General features: G+C 53.6%; 1 protein-coding gene across 3 annotated transcripts; it reads left to right on the top strand.

Annotated features, from left to right (window-relative positions):
* Positions 1 to 388: 388 nt before the first annotated feature.
* ZNF668 (zinc finger protein 668) lies at positions 389 to 7,801 on the top strand. 3 transcript variants are annotated; one of them, XM_006106027.3, is made up of 3 exons: positions 389 to 824; positions 5,146 to 5,811; positions 6,371 to 7,801. In XM_006106027.3, the coding sequence occupies exons 2-3, from the start codon at positions 5,165 to 5,167 to the stop codon at positions 7,581 to 7,583; spliced, it is 1,860 nt and encodes a 619-aa protein (XP_006106089.1). In that variant the 5' UTR covers positions 389 to 824; positions 5,146 to 5,164; the 3' UTR covers positions 7,584 to 7,801. The 3 variants fall into 3 exon arrangements, with proteins under 3 accessions (XP_006106089.1, XP_014303555.1, XP_006106087.1); XM_014448069.2 differs by having other exon boundaries at positions 398 to 416; XM_006106025.3 differs by lacking the exon at positions 389 to 824 and adding an exon at positions 1,909 to 4,808.
* Positions 7,802 to 10,946: the final 3,145 nt, after the last annotated feature.

Here is a 10,946-nt window from a genome sequence, read left to right as displayed (position 1 = left end):
CGGGGGCTCCCAGGGGGTTCCAGGGGGGGAGGGAAACCGAAACGGGACTTTTTTTCCCTTGGGTCCCCGGGGCGCGATGGGGGTTGCCCTGGGCCAACAAAGCCCAACCGGGGGCGGGAGGGAAGCCGCCCCCCGGAGGGGGGGGGGGGGGGCCCCCGGGCCCCCCGGGGTCCTAGAACCCCCCCGGGTTGCCCCCCGGGCCGGCTTGGCTCTCCGGGCCCCTCCCTTGGAAAGCCCGGCTCAGCCGCCCGGGGCCCCCTTGCGCGTGCGGGCCCCGGGGTCCTAGAACCCCCCACGTTGCGGGCTTTTGTCCCTGGCGCGCCGCCCGCCTAGCGAGAGCCGCGGCGCCTGCGGCCCCCTCCCTGGCCGAGGTCCTGGCCACCCCTCCCGCGGTCCTAGAGAACGCCATTTTGCAGGTCTTTGTCCAGCCCCGGCTCTCGGTCCCATTCATTTGTTCATTCTCTCATTCTTTGTCACCCCTTGCCACTTTCTCCAAGGCCACGTTTCCCAGGGCTCATTCCGAGACGAGGCAGCTCGGGGCCCTGGCCTGCGCGGCTGTCTGGCGGGGGCGCAGACACAGACGGTTGCGGGGGGCGAGAAGCGCAGCGTTTCTGCAGCTCTCGGCTCCTCGGCGCGCCTGGTAGGCCCTGGCGCTCTCCAAACCCCCACCTGCCTCGGAGAAGACCGGGGCCTGGAGCGCCGTGGCGCCCCTGCTTCTAGCCTGTTACTGGGGGAACCGGTACTGATGGGAAGGATGCAAACGAGTTTTCCCATGAGCGAAGGCAAACCGAGGCAGAGGGCAGTGCAGGTGGAGATGCATCCAGGTGGGGAAGTTTGAGAATTGTGGCTGGAGCTCAGGTTGCTGCAGGGAGGGGGAAACACGCTGAGCTGAGGCTGGAAACGTGGGTTGGGGTTAGGTTGTGAACTGACCAGATTGGAGGCCTAGGAGATCCTTAACTCTCACCTCTGCACGCACTGTTCATGCTCACACGTCTGCCGTCTCGCCGAGTCTGTGAGGCCTGTGGGTGACATGTTTAGACATGGAGACGGAGGTGCAGGGACGATAAAAAGTGGCTCCTTTCTCACCTCATCCCAGCTCCCAGGCTCCTAGCCTAGACACTCTGGGAATGAAGTCTCTGACTCCCGCTCAGGCAGCAGGACTTCATCCCTCTCCTAAGCCAGCAGGAAGGGAAGACCAGCCTTCCTCACTAGAGCAGTGAAGCCCGTGTGGGAAATAGGCGTGATGCTATTTGGACCTTGGGAACTTGGACAGCAGAGAAATCCAGTTAATAAATAGTTGTTGATGGACAGTCTCACACTTGCCTACTGTGGGGAAGGCAGAGGCTCTAGGCCTGGGTCTGAACTGTGTCTCAGGTTGATTCTTTCCATTTGTTTTGGGACGCTAGTCACAGTTCTAGGTGTAGTGGATACAGAATAAGAAAGGTTCCCGGCTCTTCGCTAGCCTAGATTCTTGTGCTGGAGACAGAGAGTTAACAACTAAGCCATAAAATGTGTGCTATCAGGGGACGGAGAGCAGAAGTTTGGGAGGCAGACCACCTAGCTTTGAATACTGGCTATGACTGTCACTGCTTCATTTCTGTGTGCCTCAGTATCCTTGTCTGTCTAACTTAGCCTATTCAGGCTACCGTAGCGAAAAAACAGACTGGGGGGCTTAAACAACAGAAACTTATTTCTCACAATCCTGGAGGCTGGGAAGTCCACGATCAAGGTGCTGGCCAGTTCCTGGTGAGGACTCTTTTCCTGGCTTGCAGGCATGCACACATTCAGTCTGTAACAAACTTCTCCAGCGGTTCTCAACCTGTGGGTCGCGACCATGGGAAAACACATATAGCATATCAGATATTTACATTACAATTCATAACAGTAGCAAAATTACAGTTATGAAGTTGCAACGAAAATAATTTTATGGTTGGGGGTCACCGCAACATGAGGAACTGTATTAAAGGGTCGCGGCATTAGGAAGGTTGAGAACCACAGTTGTGAGACTTAGCTTGAGTAGTACACGTAAAATTCTCAGAACGGTACCTGGCTGGTGCTAAGCTCACAAGAAGGAATGCTATCCATGGGAGCACCATAACGGAAGTTAAAGAGGGGGGAGGATAGTGATCAGCAGGGGCGCCGACAGCCTTCAGAAAGGTGGTCTGGAAAGCCCTCTTTGAGAAGGTGACAGGGACCTGAGACCCAAATAAAACCAAAGCGATAGCTACACAAAGATCCTTGGGGGAGAGTGGTTCTGGCAGAGGGTACTGTGTGCAAAGGCCCTGAAGGAAGAAGGAATTGAGCTCTTTGAGGAAAAGAAAGGGAGCCCGTGTGGGTGGAGCTTAGTGGGACAGGGAAGAGGATGGAAGATGAGGTAGGCAGGAGTTAGATGGTTCAAGCCTTGCTGGCCATGAAAGAGATATTGGTCTTTGTCCTAGGAACAGTGGAAAGTCTCATGGTTTGGCTAATAAGTGTTAAGGAAATGAAGACTGCTGGCGAAAGAGCCCGGCCCAGAGACCTGAAGACTTGGGTTTGAGTCAGGGCTCCTTGACTAGCTGTGTGTTCTTGTGCAAGTTTTTCCCTCTGGGGCGTAATCTGCACATCTGAAAGCAAGGCGAAGTAAAAACGCCTTTCTCCTAAAAGCTTGTGAAGACTTAAGGATGTGTCTTTGGTTCCTAAATGTTGAGTGTTGACTGGAATGACCCAGAAAGTGTGTGCATAGGAAAGATTTCTGTCCTGCCCCACACTCCCTGGATGGTTATTCTCGTACCGGGGGTTCAGAGACCTGACTTGGAGGAACCCCACCGTGGGGAGTGGTAGGTGGGAATCCTCACTGAACTGTGAAGCGAGGAGATAATTGGACAGGGGCCTCGCCGACCTGGCCCTCTGCTCTTCATGGAGCTGGGTGCCTGCTGGGACCAACCTGGTGCCCACTTGTCCCCTGGGAAGTGCCTTAGGAGAGGTTTAGCCATCCAGCTCTCTGGTCTCTGGCTCACAGAGAGGAAGACTGAGGCCCAGAGCTCAGAATCCATGGGTCCAGCCTCTGAGAGGGAAACAGACATAAAGGGTTCTGGCTCTGGTCTCAGGGCGGTTCTACAGTGATGAGAGCAGACAAAGGTGCAACCTGAGCTCAGAGTCTGGTCCCTGTGGGGCCGGCCCAGGGGGCAGACAAGACTGTGAGGGCCCAGATCACTGAGTAAGGACCCAACAACTCAAGGCGAGTTAAACAGCTAGATTCAACTCCCAGCTGCGAATTACTAGGTGTGGCCACGGGCTCCTTATTAAGCACAATGCCATTTTGTTCCTCTGGGCCTCAGTTCTCTTATCTGTGAAAAGGGAATAATAATAGTACTTTTCTCATGGTGTGGACAGGAAGTTGAAGTGAGTTAATACATGTAAAGAGCTTAGGATACTGCCTGTTATTTAGCAAGTGCTTTGTAAATGTGAGCTATCGTGTTTTTTTTTTATTAAAGAGAAACTTTATCAGTCAGGCTGTCCAGAGATGGTCTGGAAAGGAGGTAGTGAGTCCCTCATCCAGGGATAGGGAGAGATCCTCTGGAAACAAGAGATCCCCTGGAAAGTTGATCCTCAAGCCCTTTAACTCACTTTCCAGCCCCAGAATTTAGTGGGAAAAGTGAAAAAAAAAAACAACAACAAGGTGATGGTGGAACAGCGTTGAGTGGGATTGGCGCCAAAAACCAGAGCGGAGATGTAGGAAGAGCTTCCTGGGCGAAGTGGGGCTCAAAGGAAGGATTGATGGGATGTGTAACGGCCAGGAAGGACCTGGGAACTTGCATGGCGTGATGGAAGCCACGGAAAGTTCTTGAGTGTCACACAGTACTTTAGGGAGAAGAGGCTGGCTGCCTGTGTACACCAGATTATGTGTGTAGGGCTGGGGGACTGAGGCAGGTCCACCAGGCAGAAGGGTGCTGACTCTAAAGATGCAGCCCTTGCCTCTCACTCCAGGGGCTCCAGTGTCCTCCCTGGGCCATAATGTAGAAGCCATCAAGCCCTGAGGTGTACAGACAGGGAAACAGGCTTAGAAAGGAACATGAGAAAGAACTCAGGCCCCCTGCCTCCCAACCTCGCTTCTGGGCACACCAGGCTCCCTTTCCTATAGCAGATCCTCACCCCCACCCGGGCTGCCCCCAGCAGCTGCTGCTGCGCACTCCTTAAGTGGATCTGCCGTAATCCTCTCCCTTCATCCCCCAGGGAGGATGAGCTGGTGTTAGGGCTAATGCAGCTGTTAATCCTATTTCCTTCCAGCCATGATCCACAGGAGCAGCTGTGTGGACGGTGTCTGGCTCTGAACCGGGAATGAAGGGGCCTCGCTAGAGTGGGTGTCCTGGGAAGCCAGATCAGATACATTGATTATGACTCAGAGGCTTCTAACTGCTAGCAATGGTTCAAGCTGCCTCGGGAGTGACTGAGCTTCCTATGAGCAGAGCTAGGGGAGCAGGAGCCCACAGTGATTCCAGAGCAGGGGTGGGCCAGGATTCCTCTCTGGGTGGAGTCCCTTATAGCTGTGCAAGGCCAGAATTCTGTGCGACCGATGCTGCCTCTGAAAGCTAACCCACCAGAGTGGAAAAACAATGCATATGCTGGGGGCCTACCACTTCCAGACAGACGGTGCCAGTCACCACAGTGAGCCCACTGGTTTTGCCCTCTCGTGGGCCTCCTCTGCCTTCCCTGGGCACTTGGAGACCTTCAGGCCAGACCCCCATCTGGGTAGTCTCGATGTCTGCAGCCTTGCATAGGACCCTGCATCCTGGCACAGGCCTTGGAGGCTGAGCCGAAGGAGGAGGATGGTGAGAGGATGGAACAGGGTGTTCTGGGAATGCCACAGGGTCTGGCAAAGCTCGGGCTGGGGAATGAAGGGCAGGCAGACTTTCTGATGAACCCAGCCTCCTCCCTTAGTCTTTCTGAAGTCACCCAGTCCAACTCCTGCCAACAGTGAGCAGACCAGAGAGGAACCGGGCACACTGTCAGAGCCGGAATGTTTGAAGGCAGGATGTGGCCCTCCCGGGTGGGAAGTGCAGATAAGTTGGGGTTCCCACTGAGGCCCCATGAGGGCTTTGGTGACGGGAGAGGCCTTGGGGAATGGCGGAGGGATGTGGCTTCTGTCTAACTTCGCTTCTCTCACAGAGCTTTGCCCATCGAGGCCATGGAGGTGGAGGCTGTGGAGGCCCGGTCCCCAGGCCCCGGCTACAAGCGTTCGGGCCGCCGCTACAAGTGCCTGTCCTGTACTAAGACGTTTCCAAATGCGCCCAGGGCAGCACGCCACGCTGCCACACATGGGCCTGTAGACTGCGCGGAGGAGGTGGCGGAGGTGAAGCTGAAGCCAGATACGGAATCTAAAACAGAGGATGCCAGCGGGGACAAAGTGTCGGGCGCCGCGGCCAAGCCTCGGCCTTACGCATGCCCACTGTGCCCCAAGGCCTACAAGACGGCACCAGAGCTGCGCAGTCATGGGCGCAGCCACACGGGCGAAAAGCCCTTCCCTTGCCCCGAGTGTGGCCGCCGCTTCATGCAGCCTGTGTGCCTGCGCGTGCACCTGGCCTCGCACGCAGGCGAGCTGCCCTTCCGCTGCACGCACTGCCCCAAAGCCTACGGCGCGCTCTCCAAGCTCAAGATCCACCAGCGGGGCCACACGGGCGAGCGGCCCTACGCCTGCGCCGACTGCGGCAAGAGCTTTGCGGACCCTTCTGTGTTCCGCAAGCACCGGCGCACGCACGCCGGCCTTCGGCCCTATGGCTGCGAGCGCTGCGGCAAGGCCTATGCCGAGCTCAAGGACCTGCGCAACCACGAGCGGTGAGGGCGGTGAGGGGGTGGGAAGAGCAGGTGGGGCGGGGGAGGCAGCAGTGGCTGCTCTGTGACCAGTGTGGCCTGAGCTTGGGTCTGAAGGAGCAGAATGAGCCAATGGGAAGGTGAGTGGGAGGGAGCTATGGGTGGTGGTAAGCAGCACATGGGGAGCTGGTGCTCCCGCATTGGTCGGGTTGGTTGGGGTGGACGGGACATGAGGGGGCGGGCAGACTGATTTGGGATGGGGCCCTGGAGGATGCAAGTGGGGTCTGATAGGCCTGGGTTCCTGGACATCAGGAAAGGGGCAGGGCTTGAGGTTGGGTCACTCATAGGGTGAGCACAGGATCTGTGAATGGGACCTGGTAAGTCTAGGGCTTTGGGTGCAGAGGGGGGTCTTTTCTGGGATCTAGATACCCCAACTGAAGGTTTCTCACTCTGGGGCACAGCTCTGGTCTTAGGGGGTTGGGCCAAGGCCCCTGGATGTTAGGGCCTCCTAACTAACCGTGCAGACGGCAGCAGGGTCAGGTGATGGGCCTGCCACCTTCATGCTGTCCCCACACCCCCACAGGTCCCACACTGGAGAGCGCCCCTTCCTCTGCTCCGAATGCGGGAAAAGCTTCTCGCGGTCATCCTCGCTCACGTGCCACCAGCGCATCCACGCAGCACAGAAGCCCTATCGCTGCCCCGCCTGTGGCAAGGGCTTCACTCAGCTCAGCTCCTACCAGAGCCACGAGCGCACGCACTCTGGCGAGAAGCCCTTCCTGTGCCCCCGCTGCGGTCGCATGTTCTCTGACCCCTCGAGCTTTCGGCGCCACCAGCGGGCACACGAGGGCGTGAAGCCTTACCGCTGCGAGAAGTGCGGCAAGGACTTCCGGCAGCCGGCGGACCTGGCCATGCACCGGAGGGTGCACACCGGCGACCGGCCCTTCAAGTGCCTGCAGTGTGACAAGACGTTCGTGGCTTCCTGGGACCTTAAGCGCCATGCGCTGGTGCACTCGGGCCAGCGGCCCTTCCGCTGCGAGGAGTGCGGACGAGCCTTCGCCGAGAGAGCCAGCCTCACCAAGCACAGCCGAGTGCACTCGGGTGAGCGCCCCTTCCACTGTAACGCCTGCGGGAAGTCCTTTGTGGTGTCCTCCAGCCTGCGGAAGCACGAGCGGACCCATCGAAGTAGCGAGGCCACCGGGGCTCCCGCACCGCAGGAGCTGGTCGTGGGCCTCGCACTGCCCGTCAGCGTGGCAGGCGAGGGCTCAGTGGCCCCCGCGGCAGGTGCAGGGCTCGGGGACCCTCCAGCAGGGCTGCTAGGGCTGCCCCCAGAATCAGGCGGTGTGATGGCCACCCAATGGCAAGTGGTGGGCATGACGGTGGAGCACGTGGAGTGCCAAGATGCTGGGGTGGGGGAGGCTCCTGGTCCCTTGGAGGGGACAGGGGAGGCGGGGGGTGAGGAGGTGGACGAGAAGCCTCCGCAGTTTGCGTGCCGGGAGTGCAAGGAGACGTTCTCCACGCTGACGTTGCAGCGAAGGCATGAGCGCTCACACCCCGAGCTCCGGCCCTTTCCCTGCACCCAGTGTGGCAAGAGCTTTTCAGACCGGGCTGGGCTGCGCAAACACAGCCGCACACACAGCTCTGTGCGCCCCTACACCTGCCCCCACTGCCCCAAGGCCTTCTTGAGTGCCAGCGACCTACGAAAGCACGAACGCACCCACCCTGTGTCCATGGAGACCCCCACACCTCTCGAGCCCCTTGTGGCTTTGCTAGGAATGCCTGAAGAGGGGCCAGCCTGAGGCCCATGGCCCTTCCCTCTGAACTCCCGGGAGTCAGCCCCCACAGGGTGCCTCCCGAACCTCCCTTTGCCCCAGCTTACTCTTCTAGACCCACATCCCTGCCCCCCAGGTGGCCAGCTTACCTTCCCAACAAAGATCTGGGGACAGTGGAGGCGGGCACCTGCTGTTCAGAGACATGGCTCTGTGAGTAACACATTAAAGCATTCACTTTGACCCTGGGTTGTCTCCTGTGTTCTAGTTGGGGGTTCGGAAGGGAGTTTGGGCATTAGATAAGGTTCATTGCAGATTCCTAGATTGACAGATTAGAAGCTAGAAGGGTCTTTGGGTGCATTTTTTTCTAAGTATGTTTTAGAATGCCTTGTGACGAAGGGTTTCATGGCCCAGTAAGTACAGGAAATTCCCTGTGCCTTTCTTGGGGATTCTTGATCAAAAGTGTGTTAAAGTCATTAATATGTCCCGCAATGAACAAATCTATTTAGCTTTGTTTATCCCATATTTATATAACCATGGAAACCTTTTTCAGAGTAGTTCTCCTTCTATCCTTTTTACAGAGAATAAACTGAGGCCCAAATTAGTATATGCCTTATACACTGCAGTAACAAATTGGAAGATATACTTGAAAAAAAGGAGGTCCCCTTCACAATTACAATACCCATAAACTACAAAGTAAGAAGCCTCACAGGAAACATGCAGAAGCTATATGAAGAAAATGCTCTCTCCAGAAGCACATAAGACATACCATGTACCTAAATGGGAAGACATTAAAAGATGTTGGCCCTAGCCAGTTTGGCTCAGTGGATAGAGCATCAGCCTGTGGACCGAAGGGTCCCTGGTTCAATTCTGGTCAAGGGCACATGCCTTGGTTGCAGGCTCCTTTCTGGCCCGGGCCCTCGTTGGGGCACATGCAGGAGACAACTAACCGATGTGTTTCTCTCACATTGATATTTCTCTATGTCTTTCCCTCTCCCTTCCACTCTCTAAAAAAAATCTATGGAAAGATATCCTTGGGTGAGGATTAAAAAAAAAAAAAAAAGATGTTGGATTCTCCCCAGCTTAATGCTTAAATTCATTGCTATCCAAAAAGGGTTTTTAACAGAACTTGAAAATTGAAAGTTCCTATGCAATACATTTTTAAAAAACAGTGGAGGTGATGTGTTTACATACTAGATAATCAGACACCAAAGCACTGGAGTAAAAACAGTATCGGCACAAGAATAAATTAGTGGAGGGGGGAGAGGGTTCAGAAACAGCCCTAACTATTTCTGGAAATTTGTGATAAAAATGATTATTCAAATTGGTGGGAAAAGATAGGAAGATAGGCTGTTAAATAGCTTTACAGTTATATCTGTACTTTGAAAGGTTACACATCTTTTAAAAATATGTTCTATTGATTTTTTTTTTTTTTTATTACAGAGAGGAAGGGAGAGGGATAGGGAGTTAGAAGCATCGATGAGAGAAACATCAATCAGCTGCCTCCTGCACACCCCCTACTGAGGATGTGCCCGCAACCAGGGTACATGCCCTTGACCAGAATCGAACCCGAGACCCTTTAGTCTGCAGGCCGACGCTCTATCCACTGAGCCAAACTGGTTAGGGCTACACATCTTTCTAAGCAATTTTTCAAAGACCAAAATAAATAAAAATGAGGCTTCACATTTAGTGTAACTTGTTACAGCCTGTTGGGAAAATGATTTGATTATATTTATAAAAAAGTTAAATGGAGCCCCAGCCGGTTTTGCTCACTGGATAGAGCATCGGCCTGCGGACTGAAGGGTCCCGGGTTCGATTCCGGTCAAGGGCATGTACCTTGGTTGCAGGCACATCCCCAGTAGGGGGTGTGCAGGAGGCAGCTGATCGATGCTTCTCTCTCATAGATGTTTCTAACTATCCCTCTCCCTTCCTCTCTGTAAAAAATCAATAAAATATATATATTTTTAAAAAGTTAAATGGACATACCCTTTGGCTCGGCAAGTACACCTCAAGGATTTACACCTCAAATTTCTTTTTCCACTTAAGTGGCAAAATTGAGGATAATGTTTAATACAGCAAAATTTGTGATACTGGGGACACCTTAAATGTCCATTAGCAAAGGACTAAGGCTAGCCGCTGTAAAACATTGTGCAGCTGTTTAAGAAATGAGACTTATCAATCTATGTTTTTTAACAATATCAAAAAAGTATGTCAAATGAAAAAAAAGTGCAAAGCAGCATGGTTAGTATGGGCCAAATTACACAGAAGTGCTCAAGTTTCTATACAATATTTCTAGAAGGATACTTAACTGATTTTGGACTATAAATTTCAGCCACTAAGGCTTTCCCCATTTATAAGCCAAAACAAAGCCAAAGTCAGAATGGACCAGGTCCTCTTCCATGCTTTTGTCATTTCTAGACTTGGGGCCACCAGGTTGGCAGCTTCCGGAAATGTGTGCAGTCTATCTCCAGGCCCATGTGCCAGTCACGAGGGACTTTGCAGCGGCTGGCTCTAGCCTAGGACTGGCATACCAGGTAGCGCCAGGAGTAGAAGTAGTGGGTAATCCCTTGATGTCAGGGGACAGACGGCATTGCCATGCCCACGCTTTGGAAAAGGCCCTCATTCCTGTTCTCTCTCTCTCTCTTTTTTTTTAATATATATTTTTATTGATTTCAGAGAGGAAGGGAGAGAGATAGAAACACCAATGATGAGATAGAATCAATGATCAGCTGCCTCCTGCACACCCTACACTGGACATGTGCCCTTGACTGGAAACAAACCTGGGACCCTTCAGTCCACAGGCCGATGCTCTTTCCACTGAGCCAAACCAGCTAAGACCTCATTCCTGTTCTTCATAGCATACCAAGGGGGCATGTGGCAACAGCAGGGGCCAGGGTGTCATGATTGCAGGAAGAGAGTACTAGTTTGACCAAGGGCACTCACTGCCCACTCCATACCCAGAGCAAGACAAGCACTGACCCCAGGTCTCCTGCCTGTTCAGGCTGGAGCTAAAGTCTGAAAGACGGGGTCCAAGAAAGAAACAAACTAAATGGGGTTGGAACAGAGGGACTTTGGTTACTACTGACTTGATTTGTGACCTTGAGCAAGATGATTTATCTTGGGAGTTGGGGAGGCATCTTTTAGACATTGGTACAAAGATACCATATATATTAATCAACAAGTATATTTGGGCATTTATCTACAATGAAGAAAAAAGTGGGTCTGGGCCTAGACAACCTACTGATCCCTTGGTTCCCCTTCTCTGACACTCCAGGCATCCCATAACCAGGCCTGCTTCCCGAGGACTCAAACAACCTGACTTAAAAAAAAATTAACAGCTATATTAAGATGTAATTCATATACATACAATTAACCCACCTGAAGTGTATAATT

Source organism: Myotis lucifugus, unplaced genomic scaffold (assembly GCF_000147115.1).
Source record: "Myotis lucifugus unplaced genomic scaffold, Myoluc2.0 scaffold_753, whole genome shotgun sequence".
Lineage (NCBI taxonomy): Eukaryota > Metazoa > Chordata > Mammalia > Chiroptera > Vespertilionidae > Myotis > Myotis lucifugus.
This window is presented reverse-complemented; position numbering and strand designations above follow the sequence as displayed.